We start from the raw sequence: 22,360 nt of genomic DNA on the forward strand, positions 1-22,360 counted from the left end.
TGTGTGTGTGTGTGTGTGTGTGTGTGTGTGTGTGTGTGTGTGTGTGTCCTACTAATCGATGAAATTTTAAAACTCTTTCTTCAGATTTTCTCCATCCTTTGGTACCATGCCTTTGTCTCTGCCTGGTTACCTGGACTTAGAAGTTGGGAGCAGTGATTTATTGCTGTGTGCAACTCCCTAGCAGTTACCCACTTTCTTTTTCACTCAGTGCAGATTTCATCAAAGCTGCAATTTACTGAGTCCATTTTAGAAGAGCTGAGTGCCAATAATAGTTTTAGTGATCTGAAAGCCTGAAATGAGACCCTAAGAGACCTGCACAGAGAAGGCTTTACAAATGTCCCAAATTGTTGTTAGGGCTGAATTTCCATATTATGCTTTATAGATGTTCAGTTGGAACAATATCAAATGAAAGAATGTTTGAGGGCACTTAAGCCTTGAAAAAAAAATGTATTAATGGAGTACTAGAATACCCTGTTAGATGGCCTCATCCTTTTACGTAACTTTTTTCTCTTTTCTCATGAGTAAATCAAAGCAGCTTGAGCAAGGAAGGCCTGAGTCTATGCCCATATTCTACATGTAACCTCCATGAGTTGTTTCCCCTTCTGTAAGTTGGGAATGATGATATTAACACCTACCCCAAAAGCTGTTATTTTGAGCAAGGAGGGAAGGAAGATTAAGTGAGTTAAAACTGCATATTGCACTACCCGGCTCATAGCAAGTGCTCACCAAGCAGGAGTACCTTTCTCTCCTCAGAGTGGAGCACCATGTGAGAACAAGCTGCCTGCAGTTCAGTGTCAGCGCAAATCCAGAGTTCAGGTGGCAGCTGTTGAGTGTATGAGGCCTGACTACAGGGTAATATGGGCCTATGGACTGTTTGGCTTGAGGAAAGGAGGGAATGTCACCAAAGCAAATTCAGTCGTGCCTTGTATTCCTGCTCAGTGCTTAATAGAGACTTGTACTCTGTCTCATGTGGGAGTCACAGCAGGAAAGATTCTTATTCTCATTTTATAAATGAAGAAACTGACACTTAGATGAGCTACCTGAAATACTAGTCACGGGCAGAGCCTAGACTGAAACTCCCGTCTTCTGACTTCTAGATCTAGGCTCTGGCCAATACCTGTTACACTGTTACAAGGAATGGGCTCTGGGTCTCCCTGTCCAGCTTCAGCTAGAACAGTTCTGGCTTTACTAGACTCAAATGCTAGAGAGCTACATAAAATTTCCTATGATGAAAAGCTCTGCTCTAAAAAAACAGATTTGAAAACCATTCCACTCTATCATGATATCTTTGCAGCATAGTGCATCTCAAACTAAATTATATCGCATTAGCCTGAGACAAGATGCAAATAATTTTTCATTTATCCCATCATTATCTTAGTCTCTGTGGGCTAGAATCTGGGACACTGTTGTTGTCCCCATTTGTGAATGATGGAATTGGAAGCAAAGGTGGTCCTGTGGTTTGCTCACTATACAGTGTTTGATGTGGCATAGTCATCATGTGGTTGCCTAATATCCCTGTTTATTAATCAGAACACAAATACACTCAGAGTTTACCTGGTGTAGGGGGAAAAAAGTTAGCCAAGGATTTTTTGCCTTAGTAGCACTGAGTGGATTTTTGCATAAATTTATATCTACGGCTTTGTAAAATAAAAGAAGAAATTTTTCAGGACACTTTCTTCTGGAAAAACATCACTGAAGTGGCTGGTGCTTTTGTGGAATTCTGTAAGTGTCACAGAATCTATTGTGTTGTTGTACTTATGCCCCTGGCCACTGACTCTTAAACACCTCTAAAGTGCCAATTTGGAGGTATTGGAAGCTCATGAAAAGATGCACTTGTTCTCCCCTGCCCACCTGCCCATGATGCCCATCAAGCCAAGCTCTGCTTCTCAAGGCATGCTGTGGAATATATGTGTTTTTCCTCTCACAGAGAACTAAAGGAGAAGATTCAGCCAGAAATCTTAGAGCTGATCAAACAGCAACGCCTGAACCGCCTTGTGGAAGGGACCTGCTTTAGGAAACTCAACGCCCGGCGGAGGCAAGGTATTGTTTCTGGGGACACTCCAAAGGTGGGTGGGGTAAACAGTGGCCTGCTACCTGGAGAATCACAAGGGCACGGTGTTGGTTTAAGGGTAGGCCATGCAGCATTGTACTCGGGACAGGAATAGCAGTCGAGGTTGTTTCTGGTTTTCATGCACACCCAGAGAGAATCAAAGTCTACAGTTACCAGAAGAGCCACAGAAATGAAGAGCCATTCTTTGCCATTTAGTGCCACAAATCTGCTAGTGGTGGTATCAGCAAGGGTGGACATGTATATGAGCCTACCATGTGCCAGGTGTTTCTCAAAAACATTACTTTATAATGCATTTTATCCTCACCATAACCCTAGGAATTAGCTACTAGGATTATGCCCAGTTTACAGATTAGGAGATGGAGGGACTGAAGGGCTGAGAAACTGGCCCAAAGTCACAGAAGAACAAGATTCAAACCCCACAGCTCCAGGGCTCTTCCTTTTAATGGCTCTCCTTGCCACAGGAGAGCTGGCACTCACTGTTGGGTTTGAGTTTTCAACTTGGATGACCCTATGGTCAAATCCCCCACACTGCTTCTCTTCTAGGACAGAATTATTTTATACGGGGATATAGGTAACAGTGAGCTAAGATAGGGTAGAATCACTTACATAATTTCTCAAGGCAGATTTCTGAATTGTTTCTGTAAATTCTAACTTCAAAATGTCAAATCCAAGTGGATGTCAAAAGACCAGGCCCAACAGGTGGGAAACGTGTCTAGCTGTTTCTTTCCTGGACAAGTAAAGCATCCTTGACTGTTTGCTTGCTCTCTTGACATGCTGCTGATTGCACAGCCATCTTCATGCCATACTCTCATAGAAGCAAACAGCCAGAACATAAAACTGAAAAATAAGATTGCGAAGAGGCAAGGAGATTGAATAAGAGGCAGGAGCAAGCCACAGGCATTAGCAACTATGCTAAGGACACAAGTTATGGCCCAGGAGAAACTTTGGCAGATATTTTGAAACCTGCTGGATGCCCCACTCAGCCACAGAGCTCACCCACTAATGACAAAATCATTTTGTGTTTGTCAGTTGAACCCATCCCCCAGCCATTCACTTTAACTGCCCTGTGCTGAATATTCAGTAAATTGGCAGTATTTCATGTGTCACCATTAAATATCACACTGAGGAACTTCCAAAGACAGAACTTCCTGGAGGAATGAAAATGCAGGTTCTTCGCAGAGGATGAGAAACTGTTAGAGTGAATTTCAAGCTGAGCCTCGGGAGAGGACAATGGGCAGAATAATAAGGGCTGAGTTACAGAGAAAGCCTCCTATTAGTGAGGGCAGTGGAAGAGGGAACTCCTCCTTCCCATTCAACCACTGAAGGATGAGTTTATGCCCTCCTCTGTTTGCATTCCTTGCATCAGGCATCATGTCAGAGTAAACGGTGTTCCAAGAAGACCGCAGGGCTCAGTGGCAAGGACAGAGCCCTGGAGCCGGACAATGAGGGTGTGGTCTTGCCTCTACACCTATCCAGCGGTGTGACCTTGGGCACCTTCCCCTTCTAAAATGGGAATAGCAATGCCTGTCTCCTAAGGTTATCATGAGGAAGAGAGACAATTATGAATGTAGCAACAAGAAACAACAAACAAAGGCAGCTACTATTCTGCAAGATTGTGTAGGAAAAAAGCAGTGAGCCAGAGTGAGTGGACTTGGTGCCAGGCTTCTCAATTCTTTAATTCACCACCTAGGTGTCTTTAGGACAGACATGTGACCTCTCAAGGCCCCAGGTTCTCATCTGTAAAGTGGGAGGACAGGATTAGGGGATCCAGGAGCTCATTTAGTCAGAGAGTCGATTGTATGCGCTGATGTCTTTATTGCCTTTGGAAAAATCAGTCTTCAGAATATATTGTCCCCATAAGGATGATTTGTAAGATTTTTACTTACTTGACATTGGGCAAAGGGCACAGAAGTTTGGGGATGGGAAATGGCAAATAGATACCCAGTGTCTCTACTGCTGCCCTGCTAAAAACCTTCACAACGTAGCTCCTAGCACCAATTTAACCTCTGGTCTACTGCGTCATGAGACTTCCCTGACTGGGTTGAAATGGGTAGGTTCTATCAGAATAATCCTGTTTCTAGATGAAATAATTAACAGGCTTTTTATTGTTGTTGTTTGAAAAATGTTAGTCCCGCATCTATAAATTTTTCCAATTTTCTAAAAATGAACCACCTCCTGAACAAAAAATTATTAGCATCTAGATTATACATTTATGAGTTGAGCTCCCTAGGGAGCATGACCATCTGTGTTTAATAAAAAAATCATCCTTCCGAGTGCAGAAAGGAAGACTTTTTGGTATTTGGTAAATGGATTTGAAATCTGGTGAGTGGCTCTGTGCTTAAAAATAGGGATTCAAAGCAGACTGTGCTGAAATTGGTTTCCTATCACCCCATCAAAACATTCCATTTAGATTTACACAGATTAATGAGAACATGACATTTTTAATCCCTTCGAGAAAGATGCGCTTCTACGTGAGATCTCAGACTGGGCTGGACAACCGCCTGCCTGATGCCATCGTAGGTTAAGGAGCAGGCGCTCCCAATGTAGGCGCCAGGACCATACTCACTTTAAACTTGTCTGACAATGAGGAGGACACAGATGAGTGAATGTGAATTTAAGTAGTTAACCTTTTAAGGGAAAATATGAAAAAACTTACAGTTCCACAGAACTGAAAAGTGAAGGAACAAATAGAGAGGGCTCAACTGTGCCACATTTGGCTAGAAGGTCCCCGAGTTGATGCTTGCCAGTCCTTCTACCTGTCTCATGTGCAACTCTGCTGCTACTGGAATAGTCAGATGTAGACATTCACAGTTCTGGGTTTCTGAGACTTCTAACCACATTAGAATTGGGAGGTAATATATCTCCAAAGGCATAATAAGCTGAGTTGAAGCCCCTGTTCCCTACTCCCTAGCTGGGTAGCCTTGGGCAATCTGTTCAATGTCTTTGTGTTTGTCTTTCTTCTTCTTTCAAATGGGGATGATGTTAGTTCCTCTATCAAACAGCCGTAAGGTTTAAATAAAATTATACATCTATAGCACTTTGATGCTTGGCAGATTATCAAACATTCATTAATGATGTTGTGATTTTAGATTAATAGATCTAAAATCTTAATTTTAGATTGTAGTGCCTCAGAATATAGATGTTGGGGGTTATTTTTTTGAGACAGAGTCTCACTCAGTCACCCAGGCTGGAGTGCAATGGCACGATCGGCTCCCTGCAACCTCTGCCTCCCAGGTTCAAGCAATTCTCCTGCCTCAGCCTCCCAAGTAGCTGAGATTATAGGCACCTGCCATCATGCCTGGTTAATTTTTTGTGTTTTTAGTAGAGACAGGGTTTCACCATGTTGGCCAGGGTGGTCTCGAACTCCTGACCTCAGGTGATCCACCTGCCTCACCTCCCAAAGTGCTGGGATTAAAGACGTGAGCCACCGCGCCTGGCCAGAGTATATCTTTCTAAACACAGGAGGTAGAATGGCATTGGAGGCCACACACCGGCATCACTCCACTCTCTTCCTGAGCTTATACTTATCAACCACGAAGTATAAGCTCTGGTCACAGAATCCTTGGCATGGAAATTGCCTCGCTTCTGTGTTGTCTGGACTTCTATAGGAGAGATTTCAGATAAAACCCCAGAAGCTGTCTGTATTAGGGACACTGTATTAGTCCATTCTTGCATTGCTATAAAGAAATACCTAAGACTGGCTAATTTATAAAGAAAAGAGGTTTAATTGGCTCATGGTTCTGCAGGCTGTACAGGAAGCATCACAGCTTCTGCTTCTGGGGAGACCTCAGGAAACTTCCAATCATAGTAGAAGGCAAAGAGAGAGTGAGGAGCTTCACATGGCCACAGTAGGAGGCAGAGGGGGAGAGGGGAGGTGCCACACACTTTCAAACAACCAGACCTCATAAGGAGTCTATCACTACGCAGTACCAAGGGGCGGATGGTGCTAAACCATTCATGAGCACTTCGCCCCCATGATCCAGTCACTTCCCACCAGGACCCTCCTCCAACACTGAGGACTACAATTCCACATGAGATTTGGTGAGGACACAGATCCAAATGACATCAGCCAGTGTTTGCTTCATGAGAATCTATAGGCTTAAGAACTGCCCCCTACTTCTCTTGTATTTCATAGATGAAGGTCTTTCAGAATCACTTGCATTGAACGGCCTTGGTAAGAGCCCAGGGCTACCACTGGAAATCATTTGAAGAAGTGATAACATGAAACCTCTTGTGGAGGACAGTGTCTGTTTCATTGACCAGCATTCCCTAAGTGCTGACATGACAGGCTTGTCTTGGAACTCGTTGCTGGGCAAAATGCGTGCCTACCACTCCTGCCAGCAAGGCTGGTATATCTTACATTGCCCTGGAGGCCCCGTCAGAAGATCTAGGGCCAAGTGGTGTGTTCAGGCACGGTAACCATTATGCCCTGTTGTGGGGAGCAGGTCATTCCTTCCTCTATCCCTGGTTGAAATTTTATTTTAATAGTTTGTTACAAAAAGGCAGGTATACATAAATACATATTTTCAAATGAAGAAAAGCCAGTTCATTTTCAGGAAAAAAAAGACACTTCTCAATAGATCAGAATAATACAAAATCATTATTCCCAAAAGATGGAGGGGCAGGAGTATGGACGAGAGGGACTACCATTGACTGGAAGAGCAGGAAAGGACAAATCTCTATTGAGAAGCAATTCTGGAAGACGTAGGATGCATACTTTATGTGTGTTTTCCTCATATAATTATGACCATATTAGACATACGAAGAACAGAGATTACTGAGGTTTTTATAATTAGGCCAAGACCCCATAGGGCCAGATGTGTAATGCAGGTGTGTGTGACTTCAAGGCACCTGTTAGACCAAATCATCCTGGAAAGTATCTGGGGACTCCTGTGTCATTTGCTGTGAGTAACCATGTCCAGGCAGGCAGAATTCAGAATCAAAACACCAATCTGTCCTTTTAAAGAAAGGTCAGTTAAGTAGGAAGATTTGAAAAGCAGAATGCCCTTTGTCTGTATCGATAGTTGTTTCCCTTTTCTGAACCAACAAAAAAACCTGGGTCTCATCGCCTGAAAGATGATGTTTCCCTTTAAACACATTGCTGGGTTCCTCTCGTTTTGTGACTTGGGAAGGTTGGACCTTAGGCAGAAAGCCGGCCTTGTTCTGACTTGGCACATTTTAGGTTATCCTTAGGAAAATTCAGAATCCTAATGGAAGTGTTCTAAAGACATCTTTTAGAAAAGTCTGTCCTCCCTAACACAGGACTCTCTGGGCTCCCTGGGTCAGCCCCCCGGTGCCGACGGCAGGCTCTGTGCTCAAGACAAAGATGTGTCCTGAATCCACGGTTGAGTCTCAGGGCTGGTTCTTGCTGTACCGTGTCTCACTGAACTGGCCGGCATTTCACACCCACCAGTGGTAGCTATTGCTCAGCTTGCTGGGCTCTCCTACAGACCTGGGGACCAGCCCCAAGCTTATCTTCAGCCTGGATGATGAAGACGGACAGTGGGCCACACTGTCTGACAAAACTACCTGTGGCTGTTTAAGTTATTTAAAATTAAAGAAAATTTAAATTTTTTTTCTTAGTATTGGATAAAACATATATAGAGAATTTCCAGCATTGCAGGAAGTTCTGTTGGATGGCACTGCAAAAATTACTGTTGACAGTGGTTATTAGGTCCATAATAATCTATGTGACATTGGGGATAGCTTTAATCAGCCTTTCTTACCAGGCTTGTAAGCTCTGAAATCAGCTTTTACCTCTTATCCTACACACACACACACACACACACACACACGCACACGCACACGCACACGCACACACTCAAAAAAAAAAAAAAAGATTGAAACTCTAAATTGTCCCCATATTTTGTCTTGGGTTTGAAGATGAAGCAGTGGCTGTTAACGTATTCTCATTAGTAATTGGCTGGAAGACCTCCATATTAACTCTTATTTTCTCCTTAAATGCTAGTAAACAATCTTTGATAATGTTCTCACTGCTTCCTGCTAATTGCTTTTGGTGACGCAATTCACTCTTTCATTGCCCAGAGGAATAGAGGAACAAGTAACATCATGCTGGGTTTTGAAAGGAAAATACACATTTTTCTTGTCATAATAGAAGCTGCAAATCAAGCTGCCGCTGGTGGCTGACACTGAAACTTGTCTCACCCAACATGTTGACGCACGGTGCTGGTCCTTATAGCAGCTCTCCTTTCAAGACAGAAGTATGCAACGTCTAAGCTTTCCAAAGCTAAGGACTCCAGTTTTACCCTGAGGAAGATCCTGGCTGAGTAGCCTCCCATGTGATTATGAGACAAGACAAGTTTCTCATCCTTTTCAAGCCCTTTTTCCAATATTTTGTCATCCATCCAAGACTTTCTAATTGATAGGGGGAGTGGAACACATCACTTATATCTGTGATGTACCAATCTTTTGCTTTTTATCGTTTTAGTAGTAGAGAGAAAAATATGAACATGTATAGGATAAGATAATTAGCCAGAGGTAGGAGGAAAACCAGGGCAAAATGGTGTCATGCAAGTCAAGGGAATGTAAGCTTTGGAAAGGAGGAAAATCTGTCTGTTGCAGACCGTTGGGTTTTCTTTAAACAAACATCGACTGTAACTTTGCAAGGAAGATGGCTGTTTTGCCTCTCGGAACTCTGATAAATAGCCACTGTTCTCTAATCACTTCTGAATATAAGAATATGTTGCACAAGAGATTTCTGCATTCCTGTTTTTCCCTATAGTATAGCCAGACTTGCTGATTTGTCCTGGTTCCTACTTCCCAGACCTGGGAAACAACATCTTTCTGTAGCTGCCATGAAGAACTGAGGGAGCTCCTTTTCCTTGAGCTCCTTGCCTTTGTCTTTCATGTCTGCCTTCCATTCTAATGATGTTTTGCTACACCTAGTAGAGTGCTGTGTACATTGTAGACACAACCACTCAGCAAGTATTCATTGGATAAACAAATTTATTCTGAAAGTAGATGCAGCAAAATTTTTGAAGTCTTACAAATCAGTATATCTTACACATGAATATTAAGTTGTGTAATTTACTCTATGATAATGTATGTTTGTATTATACTGTGCACCAGTTAGATTTCTTAATTCCTCCCCTCAAAATCAATTGAGTGTCGTTGATCTTGTTTGATTGTGACACATTGGCTTGGCTTCAAGACCCACTGCTGACCCCTAGAGTTTACTTACCCCAGCCTGAGAAGCAAGGGATTCCTATAAAGCACAGGCTAAGACCTAACGCACCATAAGCCCAGCATGTCCAAGTGCCACTTCTGACTGTCTTCCTTCCCAGCCTCTATCACCCTAAAGTAGCTCACTTAGCCAAACATATAACCTAGATGCAGCAGGGAAAGGAGAGCTTTACAACAGATTTCTCCAGCTGGCTTTCTGGTCACCACAACCATGTAGGGCAAAGGAAAGGACCTGTGGAGAGAGGCAGCCCCCACGGGCCCCCAAGAGCACTGTTGATGTTCTAAAAGCATTGTCTCCTACTCTGCAATTCACAATTCCTATTGTGAGTTACAAGTCAAATTCCCAAAGTTGTTCTCCTCATGAAAAATGCATAAGTACACATTTGCCTAATTTAAATGTCTGTGAATTACTCAGAGAATAACTGTTTTCTCCTTTTGAAATGCTCTCCCAGAACAATGACCCATGTTTGCTGTATACATAGCATAATTTTGAAATTTAGTAATTTCAAATGTTTTCCTAGTTACTAAATGACCTTTTTCCCGTTCAAGTTTTTCCACCAGAGTTCATATTTCTTTAAATCTATGGATTGCCATATTCTGACTACACTTCAGAATTCTCAAAGTCTATTTAAAGACAAGGAAGATAAGAACCACGGAGACACTCTCCTTTTGTGGATCAAATTTGGGCATTTTCTTTGTTCATTGTGTGGCTTTTACTTCCATTCTTAAAACTTCACTTTCTATTAAAAGAATCATAATTAAAACATGGGTTTGCACTAACAGCAATTTTAGATAGAAAACCACTTTTCTTAAAATATAATGAAGAGCTTTTTAGTCAATGTGGCTTCAAAACAAATTATGTTTCAGGCACAGCAATGAGGTAACTCAACCAAGACCACAGAGGGTATCAACCACACAGTGGTGCAAAGGGGCTTGTAGGTGACACATACTGCATGCCTTAGGCATTTTGATCAGGTCCCCTTGGGTCTTCGTTTATCAGCTTAGCTGATGCCAACTGTGCAACTTTTATGTGTCAGGCGCTGTGCTAAGAGATTGGGCCATTGCAATTATGAAGACAGTTGACTGTCATCAGAGAGACAGTGTGCCTCACACTGTCAGGGCTGGAGTCTCCTTCTCCTGTCAGTATTAATTGTTCACAATACACCCTCAACGGCAAGTTGTTTACCTAGGGTCTGTGGCAGATAAAGGGAAATACTAAGGTGTTAACATGTAGGCTCCAATAGTGCCAGTCCAAGCCAAATGGGTGGTACAAAGATTTTAAAGAAGCTCAGAGGATGAGGAGAGGCCCTTTGTCTGCAGTGATCAAAGAGGGCTTCCCGGAGGTGACAGCATCTAAACAGAGCCTTGAGAGATGTGCAAGCATTGCTGTCATAGTTCAAGTCCCTAATCTATAAACAGTGCTCTTTGCCTCTTTCTTCCTGCCTCCTAGACTTACTCAAAATTTCTTCTTACTTTTGAGAGACTGAGGTGGTAAAGCTTAGGAAGTTGTTTATGACAGTGACCCTAATCCCCTGGTCATGCCTATTCAGAGAAGTAAATTCTGGGAATTAGAGAGAAGAATGATTGTTCATGTTCCCATTCTTTGGCTAAATCTCTGAATTATTTAGATGATTTCCTCATGAATCACACCCACCATATGTATCACCAATATCCTAACGATTTGTTCATGGTTAATGTGTGTATGGTAGCCTAGGGTAGGGTTTTGTTGTATCAACTAAAATATGGCCTTGGATACAACTATCTCAACAGTCTGAAATTCTCAGAGAGGAAAGGGGAAGCAGAAACATTCTGAGAAATCTGGTTTTGTCTGTATCTCCCTCCCTCTTCTGTCAGGCCTGAATGAATACGGAGCAGTTCCTGTGGTGGTTATCATTAGTGATAAAATACCCTCTGGAAACCGCCACCTCATAAAATCTATTGCTGTTGAGCTTGAAGGGTTGGATGACTTAACTAATGGTTACCAAATGCATGCCAAGCAGGACTGGTGATAACTATCAAAATCAAAGGGGAACTCACTGCCCAGGGCCGTAGAATTTATTCTCCCTCAAGACTTAAAATCAAATGAACTGCTTGTTCTTCCAGGGAAGAGTATTAAGAAATAACCAGGCTAGTATTTTTAGAAACCAGAATCACTTACCTTGTAAACTTGTGTTTTTTCTCTCAGACAAGTTTTGGTATTGTCGGCTTTCGCCAAATCACAAAGTCCTGCATTACGGAGATTTAGAAGAGAGTCCTCAGGGAGAAGTGCCCCACGATTCCTTGCAGGACAAACGTAAGTAGCTCCCCTTGGCAGAGGCCTGAGTCTCAGTCAGCTGGTTGTTTCCTGGTTGCAGTATACCATGCAGCAAAACCATCAGCCTAAGTAAGCCCTTTGAACACATCTCATCTGGTTGTAAGTCTTGGCCTGAGCCATCTCATCAAGTACAAGACCTGGATGGACTTGGGATTTGGAACTGAACAGGGGAGCATGTGAAATGGATGCAAATGTATCTTAACGGAACGATGTAAACTTGGGGTTCAAACATCCGCTTTTTACATTATTTATCCAGGTGCTGTGTCAAGGAGCAAAAACAGTACAAACCTGACTCTTTCAGTTGTCTTTTTCTGAAAACCCAAAATAATTTCTTATTTTAATTGCTTATATGCCTGACCCCTACAACATTTATTCATTACGATTTAATGTATCCCATAGTTATGACACAGAGTTAATAGCAGATCTGAATATAGCTAGTTTACCCCCAAGAAGTAACTTGGACACTTTGAAAATTGATGATCAGTTACCTCTACTGTTTGCTAAGTATTTCTCTTGTATGTTTTTTGGCTTTTTCTGCATGTTGTCTGTTGTAACATACATGCTTTTGAAGAGACAGTAATGTGCAGGATTCTTTTAGCCCCACACGGAGCCAGGTGCCGGTTATTTTAACAGTGTTCACCATACAAATTAAACGAGTATTATAGAAACATTGAAATACACAAGGGTAATAAATTAATTTAGAGAATAAATGAGATAAAATGAATGTAGCCTCAGAGGATATCCTACGTAGAAAAATCCAAGAGGGAGAAAACATTCAGAGCACTTTTAAATGACCTTTAAAAGTCACCTTGACATTGCAGATAAGTGTGTCCCTGACAGACTCCTTACCCAGAGTCTCACACCTTCTGCCCTATCACCCTCAGGCCCATGAAAGTCAAATCTGGATTATCTTCCTTACAGCTCATGGCCATTGAAGGTGAAAATAACCCATGAGTGGGAAATTTCCTGACACATTCAGACTCTGTGCTGACATCTCAGGCAGACAGCCTGGAACATTCTCTTTCTCCAGCTTAAAAATGGGAGAGTGTGGTCTTTGTAGTATCAGCTAGTTCAGAAAGCAATCTTGTTTTCTTTAATAGGAGAACTTTCTTCCCAACCTACATTATTGGCTCCCTTAGTCAGGGGTTAGAGAAAGAAATCTGAAATCCACTGCTTCAGAGAGTCTGGGACACTGTCTGTGCCTCCTTGCCCTGGGGCAGGAGTTAGGGATGTCCTGGGCTTCCACTTGTAAGTGAGGACCCTCCCTCCACAGTTCAAGCCTTCCCCACCACACCTTGGGCAGGCTAGACCACTGATTCTCTAAATGTGGTCCCCAGAACGTCAGCAGCAGTATCACCTAGGAACTTCTTAACAATGCACATTCTGACCCTACCCCCAGTCCTGCTGAATCAGAAACTCAGGGGACGGGGACTGGCCATCCCTCTTTTAACAGATGTTCCAGGCAGTTCTAACAAGCATAAGTTTGAGAACTCTGATTCCCCAATCATGCCCTTCACTAATAATTTAAAAAAAAAAAGTTTAAGTAAATTAATAATGTGTTGCTAACTTTTAACTTGGGCCAAAAAAAAAAAAAAAGAACATTAAAAAATAAAATCTAACTAAAATTTAATGTCACAACCTTTTCATAAAAGAAAGGACCCTTGATTACAAAAAAAAAAAAAGTAAGAAGGACCTAATCTTAGAAAAAAGACAGTCCCTTCTGCTAAACTAAATTAGCTCTCTGAAAAACTCAAACCAGTGTCCTCATTTTTCTGCACTTGCTGTTAGCTCACTGGTGTAAACTGCCTTGAGAACTAGGAACTGATCAGAGGCCAGCAATGTCCACATCACTGCTCTGCAGTGGTTAAACAGAAAGAGTTAGAGATTATTATTAGTTGAAGTAAACAGCAGCTCCCCAGGAGGTTCCCCACAGCCCCATTCTTAACATGTCACAAGGGGAAAAGCGGTCAGGACAGAGCAAACACAGCTTGACTCCCCATATGGTCCAGTGAATCTGCTCTCCCCTAACTGGACATAGTGTTTAGCCCCATGTTCATAGGGATGTAATCACTTCTCAACCCAAAGATAGGCACTTGACCAACAGGTTTGCCAGTTGTTAGCACAGCACCCCCATGCTAACTGGCCAGCTACCTAGGAAATTGGCAGCCACAGCAGCAGAGCCTGGTATAGGGGCAGTTCCTGGGCTTGCCCGCAAGCTGATGCCGCTCAGCTCTGCTAAGACCCTCACCCTCAAGACTCCAGGGTAAAAATAACTAACTTTGAACCAGAGGTGCTGATGCCGGGGAGAGATGGCTTGCCAGGATGAGTGCAGGAGAGCAAGGCCAGAGCTACAAATCTCCATACAACTTTTTGCAGTGACCACTGAGTGAGGCTGATTCTTGAGGGGGTTATGACAGCCCCTCCTGACCATGCCTCCAAAACTCTTAGCAACCCCTTTCCTCTGAAATGCAGTTCCAAAGAGCTGCTCCAAAAACAGTTTATCCATTGCAAGATGAACTAAGAATGCATACTTTTGCTGATCTATTTGTCCGTACAAGTATTTATCCACGCCTTGTGGGAGGGGGGTGTGCCTGTGTGTGTGTGTGACAGAGAGAGAGAGAGAGAGAGAGAGAGAGAGTGTGTGTGTGTGTGTGTGTGTGTGTGTGTATTGGTAAGATTGTATCCTTCTGCACATACGTGCTAGAGAAAAGGGTATACTAATTTAATGAATTGAAATGAAGCAATAATGTGCCTGAGACAAAAAAGCCCGGCCTAGGAGGCTGAAGTTTGCTGCTGCAGGCCTGCCACCTTGGTTTGCATCTAATTCCAATTCTGCATTCTGCCTGGAGCAAAAGTCACCCTTTTGGAACTCTTAAAAGTCAAAAACCTCATTCCACTGGAAAAATGAGCTGTGCCTTTAATTAATGTTCAGTGTCATTGCTCTTGCCACATACCATTGCCCTCTCTTGAGACCAAGGCACAGTGGTCTTGTGCCCCTTGAGTTAATCAGTGCTGAATACTGAGCTCTTGATAAATCCAATAGTATAATGGAGTTTTTTTTAATACAAATAGTGCATTTGAGGATTGAGGGCCTCTTCTTGGTTATCTTCTTCTCGAAAGCTTTAGGAAATCTTTCTTCTTGTATTCTTTTACTTTGCCAGGAAATTTGGCCTTTGAAAATCAATATCTCCTGATATCCCCTCTCTCCCCATATCCCTCCCAAGATGACTTACAGGTTGTCATTGTCCCCAAAATCATAGGACCCCATTGCTTTCCAGCCATGCCCTGGCTTCCTCACTGCTTCCCTTTGAAAGAATCTAAGCCAGCATTCCTCACTTCCACATCAGAGGGGGCAAGGAGGAAAGCACTGGCTCACCCCCTCCCATGCTGAGATTAAGCCTGATCCAGTGCATGAGGAGAGCAGCCACACAGGGAGGCATCATGGGCAATTTGGGTCACCAAAGCACAGCAAATAATTCAGGTCCCTCCATCTACAGAAAGAATTCACTCAGATTATTGATAATAGGAATAATTGCAAATGGCATTTATTGAGTGCTTACTATATTGCAGGCGCTGTGCTAAGGGCTTTACATAAATTATTCTCAACAACCTAAAGTGGTAGATAATATTGTCCTTATTTTACAGAAAGGAAACTGAGATACAGAAAGATTAAGTAGCATTCAAAGTCATAAGATTAGTAAATAGTAGAGCAAAGACCTGAATGTAACCGTCTAACTGCATGGCCCAGATTTTCACCCACTACTGTGTACTGCCTAGATTAAAAGCCAACAATGATCTCAGCTCCAGCAACAGGATTTAACTCTCAGAGCAACCATATGGGATAGATAATGTTAGAGTTACACATTGCAGGCAAGGAAGCTGAGGCTCTGAGAATTTAAGCCCAAAGTAGTAGAGGCAGTTGGTGGATGTAGAATTCAAACCCTGGCACTCTGATTTCAAAGGCACATCTCTCCTCACCATTCCATGCCATGTGGCTGATCAGCTAGGCCAAAGAGATCAGATTCTTCATGCAACTATCCTGAGATCAGCCTGTACCTCCTCCATATCTCTACCCACAGGAGCTTCTACTGTGGAGCTATCCACACAGCAAGTGCTCAAGGCTTACTAGCTACTTCCTCTGAATGGTTTCTGCCTGAACTTGGATCCCAATGATGAAAGCTGAAACTATTTTCATCGTGGGCGGCCACATTTACTTTTTCAGTTGTATTTTTGTTTTAAATCACAATTAAACTTCCTTCCACAGATATTAGCAATCAAAGAGTTTCCTGAATGTCTGAAGTGATAATCATGTTTGGGGCTGTGCTCAGCATGATTTGGGGAACTGGCACCTTACAAACATAGGAAGATATCATGGGCCTAGCAAGGGAGCATGGGATGGAAGAAAGATAACTAAACCTAGCACTTTTTTCCTACTAGCATAGCTGTGTGTCACTGCACAATTGATTTCCTCACTTTAGGTTTAGTCTTCCCAGCTGTAAAATAGGACTGTTGAATCAAGATGATCTCAACCTAGGTCAAACTTTAAAAAGCATTGAAAGAAATGAGGCCATGCCCAGGGGGTAAGTGTGGCAGGAGGGTGCCTTCTTTACTGGTGACCCTCCTAATTCTCGTATATCTGGGCCCCACTTCTTTATCTTGCTTCCACACAAAAGGCCTCATCAAAATGCTAGCCTGGCTTTGAAGTCATCAGAAGCCCCCTGTGGCCTCCTTAGAGTATAGATTCAGGAGATAGGAGTCTAATCCCTCTTTTTCTGCTCATGAGAATAGAGAGGTCAGTATTTGAGCCTTTCCAATGCCTAGTCTTCTGGTGCATCTAGAGACAAACTATGCAAAAAGCAACCTTTAAAAGCTACACTGTATTTTTAGAACTTTGTGTTTTCTTTTTAGTCATAATCCTATGAATGATACAGCAGCTGGTCTCTAGGACAAGGGACAACGCATATATATTTTTTAAAATGTGCTTCCACAAAACCTAGTGACAAAGTGTCTCTTCTCCTTGGAAACATTTCTATTAGAGATTCTGAAGACCGCCCCCAGGACAGACGATGGTATTACTCTTGTCCCATTCCATACGATGGGTTTTCAAAGCTAAGGGTAATTTACCAATTGTATATTGTAGACATTCTCTCTAGTTCATGGACCATGTTGTCTATTGTAACAAAAAACCTTTCTACAAGGCACTTGTGACTCAAACTCTATTTGAATCTTGAGAACGTGTTTTAGAATGAGTTTGCTGACTATATCACATTCACTTCAATGGTGGGTTTTCCATTGAAAAGTTAACCAACTTCCCAGAGTATCCAAATGTCCCTTCCTAGGGTAGGGATTAGGCAGTCAGATCAGCTACTGAGGGAAACAAAGCCAGTTCTTGGTTATAAAAATGGATTTGAAAAGAATTGAAGTCAGTGTTCATGGTCAAAAGTAGGTTCAAGAATCATAGGAACCACCCACAGGAAGATGCCAGTCCTAACAGGGTCAGGCAAAGAGGCAGAGAAGAGGTCTGAGGTCAGTAAGAAGGGGCTTCATTGCTACCTTATGCTGCAAGAACAACCCCCAAATCTCCATGGCTTGCACAACGAAAGCTTATTTCTCACTCACATTACACAACAAACACAGGTTGGCAAAGGACTGCTCCATACAGACACTCAGGAACACAGATCAGTGCCCGCCATGTCTTCCATTCTCTCACTTCCTATTTCCAACCCTAGGAATTACCCTCTGACTATCATCACCTTGTCCTCCCTTGAGCCTCCTCTGCTCATCCATCCATTCCCTTGGCCTCTCCTGTGCCATCTGGATGGAACAGGTTGCTCCTTCAGTTTCTGCAGCTGGGGAAGACAGAATGGAGGGCCTCAAACTAGAAAAGAAGAATTTCCTTTCACATTTTCTTGGCTGAAATTAGTCACATGACCCAACTGCAAAGGTTGCTGGGAAATATAGTTTTCTATGTGGCCAGAAGCAAAGGAGAGACAGCTAGTCATAAACATGAGTAATGTCTAGCAAAAGAGTCCAGAATCAGGTTGCAAGACATCGTGAGATATGGCAGGGGAACCTACAGGGATTCCTGGAGGACTCATCTCAACCCCACTCTTCTTAGGGTTACACTGAGGACTAGGAGTGTCAACAGATATGGACCAAGTTCTCAGTAATTTTAGGGTACCTGGAAAATGTTAGTATTTGAGTTCTTGTTTATTGTTTTAATATTCTAGGTATTCTGTAATTTTATCCTTTTCTCTCACCTTCACAACCCAGTTTCCCAATAAAAGGATGTGAGCTTTTACTATGAAATCTCTCATCATCTTCCTCATTAAGAGAGTCTAAGGAATTGATTACTTGGCATTTCTGCACATTCCAAATTCTTGGTAAAGCCACACTAGTCAGTATGCATACCTTAATTCATAAACTGATATGGGGCTGGAGAATTAGGGATTGAAGAGGGACAGGTGACTTTGCATTATTTTAAATTAAGGTTCCAAACCATCCTGCTACCTTCTTTCTTTCAGTTGATCTATTTTTTTTCATGTTGTTTTTTTTTTTATAGAGACAGGATCTCCCTATGTTGCCCAGGCTCTTCCGAAAGTTCTGGCTGAAGCAGCCCTCCTGCCTCAGCCTCTCAAAATGCTAGGATTACAGGCACGAGCCACTCACTGTTCCCAGCCTGTTTCAGCTGATCTTAACAAAAGTTTTAAGTGCACAAACTCTTTCATATCTTTTCTTACCTTCCTCCAACTCCAGAGTAAGACATGAGATAACATCATTTTGTCTATCTGCATTTCCAGAATCCTGTATCAGAAAGGAATTCTCCCTTTATTTAATTGAGTTTAGTTTTGTTGTCTGTAAAACAGACAACGAAAGGATAATAACAAGGAGAAGGATAATACACCTGTTTTACTGAATTAATGAGATGGCAGAGAAAAGAGATTTTGGAGAGGGAGAGTTCAGAACTGTTTATATTGGATAAATTTTTTGAGATAAGGCTGCTTTCTCTCATTATCCAAAAACTGAGAAACTAAATAGATGCAAATGTTGTAGCAAGAGACACTGATGTATGTAAAGCACTTGGCATTGCTCTTGTCACACAGAAGCCCTCGTTAATATCCATGTTAGTATCACTGTCGTTACTACAGTCACTGTTATTTCTACTGCTGTTTCTAATGCCATCACTTCAAATGGTACTGTGATGCGTACTTTTTTTAGGTCTTTGTTTCAATGAACCAAATTCTGCTTACAAGCAAGCTCTTTTTCCCCAGGGATGCTTTTTACCCAAATATAAGATATATTTTAGTTTCTAGTCCTGGGACACTACCTGGCTTCTCTTCCTCTTTTCAATACTCTTCTCTTTTTCTGGGATTGGCAACCACAGTAGCAGACCCAGGGCTTAGCCTTGCTTCTTTATTGACATCGAAGCTTTCACATGGTGTAGTTACTTGCATTTTCTTTTATGAATTGCAGTGCCGGTGGCAGATATCAAAGCCGTGGTGACGGGAAAGGACTGCCCTCATATGAAAGAGAAAGGTGCCCTTAAACAAAACAAGGTATGATTTCCAAATTATTGCAAATAGCTCTATTTGCCTGATGCAGTCAGCAACTACAGCCAGCCCAGCCCTCCTTTATAGCAGTGGGGTGTGTGTGTGTGTATGTGTGTGCGTGTGTGTGTGTGTTCAGTCACACATCTCTTATTCAGCTCTCCTGTTTCCTGTCCCAATTACTTTCACATCTCTTATCCTTATTCTTTCTCTTTCTGACCCCTTTACTGATGCCTACCATCTCTTCCAGTCTCTCACTTCCTATCTACTTCCAACCCTAAGAATTGCCCTCACTATTGCCACCTTGTCCTCTCTTAAGCTTCTTCTGTTCATCCATCCATTCCCTGGGCCTCTCCTAACCTCCACCATTTATGTTTATTCCTCCCTTCGCCAATTTCCACCCCAATATCTTTCATTTTCTCCTGCTGTAATCATGCCCTTAATATCCTCTCTGGGATCTCCATGAAGCCTGGGACAGGCAGAGAGCAGCTGACTCAAAGAATCTCAGAAAACTTTAAAGCCCTGATGCCCTTCAGCATCGTGGAGAGTAGGCCATGAAATATCTCCAACTCAGATTAAAGGACAAAATTTCCCCAGAGGTGTGTATTACTTAAGCCCACTTCACACTGCAATACTCCTTTCACCAACTCCTCCTGGTTTACCAACCATTCCATTATCATTTCGTTACAGAGGGCACCCGAGGGGGCATTATTTGAAAAGATAAATGAGTTTCTTTTGCCCGCTATATGTATTTGTCCTTGGAGAGGCCATCAGGGAGCCAGTTCTTTGTTCATGCCTCTTGAAATCTTGTGATCTATACCATTCCTGAACAAAAGTATCCAGAGTATTTGGGGCACCCAGATAATCCTGTACGAAGAAATGTCACATAGATCAATAGGTTGCATCTTTATTTCCAGTGTTAGTATCTAAGAGGGACACCAAAATGATACACAACCTAATTACCAATCAGGGTTAAAATAAATAGTTTCCACTCTGTAATCTCTAATCTTATAAGACAAAAGGGAATCCAGTTCTTTGGAGGATGGTTCTATCTATGGTTAAGGAAAAATAAAAGTACTATAAAAATCCTGTTCAGGAAGGCAGAGGACAGGGGATGCAGCTAAAGAGGCTGATTGCAAAACCTTTCCTTCGTAAGTTCTATAACTCACCTCAAGTCCATGGTAATGCCCACCTTGTTGAGCCCATCACAGCACTGTCATGTGATGCATTTGATTGGCAAGCATACTGATGGCAGGGCATGGCCAAGAGGCCAGGGTCTGTGGGCTATCTGTTACACAGCACCAACGGGGGTTCCCATTTATCTCTTCTCCATGCTGTGGGGAGACAGAGATTCTACAGCTCAGCACATCAGAGAAACATTCTTAGCTATAGCAGCAAATCTCCAGTTTTCATGGTTTGCCTCTTGTGGAGCAGACTTTCTTCAACACCAGCCGGGATTACCATATGCTGCACATGTCAGGTATGCTCTCCACAATCTCGGAGAGCACTGGTTCTGCTCAGCTCCAGCTAAAGAGATCCCCACAGTTACATAACACTTGGGGCTGAGCTGGAAACAGTGTGGAGAAATTGGCAGTAACAGGGGTCTGCAACCCAGAGAAGACCAGAAAGGGTGTACCTGGAAAAATAGCAACTGCCAGAATTCAAGTGTGCTAAATAAAGACAGGGGGAATTATGTTAAATAGGTATGGAGAGACTTCCTGTTTCAGCTCCCATATGTAAAGAGCTTGAGAGTTGTGCTCCCATCCTTAGAATAAGAAGAAGTGAAGCAAAGTGGATATCAACAACTTTTCCTGGACCTATCCTACAACTGAGGTTGCAAGCAAACCATCACCATGGAATGTGGAAAGTCAGATATCCAAGAAGACATAATAATCCTTAACATGTATAAACTTTACATAAAGATATCAAAATATGTAAATAATCATCTTTAACATGTCTAAACTTAACATGAAGATATCAAAATACATGAGTTATGAAACTGATAGAACAGAAAGGAGAAATAGACAAGTTCATTATTATTCATATATTGGAGACTTCAACATCCCTTGGTCAGTAATCAATAGATCAAGCAGGCAGAAAATCGAGAAGAATATTGATGACCTGAACAGTACCATAAATCACCTTAATCTCATTGACACTAATAGAATAATCCACTCAGCAGCAGAATACACATCCTTCATAAGTTCAAAGGAGACATTCACCAAGATAGACTACATTTTGGACTGTAAAACATGTCTTAAAAAATTTAAAGAATAGCAGTTATGCAAAGTATATTCTCAGATCACAGTGGAATTAAACTAGAAATCAATAGCAGAAAGATAGCTGGAAAATTCCCCAAATATTTGGAAGTTTAACAACACACTTCTAAATAACCCACAGTTCCAGGAAGAATTCTCAAGAGAAATTACAAAATGTTTCAAACTAAATAAAATGAAAATCCAGCTTACCAAAATGTGTGGGATGCAGTGAAGGCAGTGCTTAGAGGGAAATTTGTAGCATTGAATGACTACATTAGAAAAGAAGAAAGAACTAAAATCAATGAAGTTTCCACCTTAGGACACTAAGAAAGGAGGGCAATGTAAGCTTCAAGCAAGCAGAAGAAAAGAAATAACAAAATTTAGAGTAGAAAACAATAATACTGAAAACAGTAGAAAATCAACAGAACCAAAAGCTGGTACTTTGAAAAGATGAATAAAATTGATAAACTTCCAACCTGGCTAACCAAGAAAAAAATGAGAGTCACCAATGTATCAGGTGTGGAGTTGATTTCATTTGAACATATAAGGTAGTATATTTGGCCTTCCTTTATTTTTCACATATTGTTATGATACTCATAAACGTAGGATGGATGATGATGGATAGATGGATGATGGATGGACAGCTGGAGGATGATGGATAGATAGGGTACATTGCTGTAAACAGATATAAATAAGACTGCAAATAAAGGCTGCTTTCTGGGACTCACTGGCCCATATATTCTAGCTACTTTGGGCTCTTCCAGTCTGCCATGAGGGATGAGAGTAGCAGAATTCAAGCAGCCTGGCCCTTTAATTAGCATATACATGGAATTTACTTGTCTTGCAATGTTAATAGTGTTCATATATACCATGTCATCAAGCAAAACATCAAAAGGGAGAAGGAAAGCCACAGTTTCACCTGCTCAACCCCCCAAGCCACACCCCTTTTCCCAGTACTCCAGAGGTG

General features: G+C 42.1%; 1 protein-coding gene across 12 annotated transcripts in view; it reads left to right on the forward strand.

Moving 5' to 3' along the window:
* ELMO1 (engulfment and cell motility 1) overlaps positions 1-22,360 on the forward strand; it is a 569,594-nt gene that overhangs the window by 534,700 nt on the left and 12,534 nt on the right. For 10 of the 12 annotated variants that reach the window (XM_032286647.1, XM_032286644.1, XM_032286646.1 and 7 more), the window contains 3 exons: positions 1,928-2,040; positions 11,460-11,567; positions 19,062-19,144. In XM_032286647.1, coding sequence (XP_032142538.1) covers positions 1,928-2,040; positions 11,460-11,567; positions 19,062-19,144 — 304 coding nt within the window. The remainder of the gene's footprint in view (positions 1-1,927; positions 2,041-11,459; positions 11,568-19,061; positions 19,145-22,360) is intronic. The other 2 variants (XR_004271412.1, XR_004271414.1) reach the window with 1 other exon arrangement.

Source organism: Sapajus apella, unplaced genomic scaffold (genome assembly GCF_009761245.1).
Source record: "Sapajus apella isolate SASKATOON/1434 unplaced genomic scaffold, GSC_monkey_1.0 scaffold19, whole genome shotgun sequence".
Taxonomy (NCBI): domain Eukaryota; kingdom Metazoa; phylum Chordata; class Mammalia; order Primates; family Cebidae; genus Sapajus; species Sapajus apella.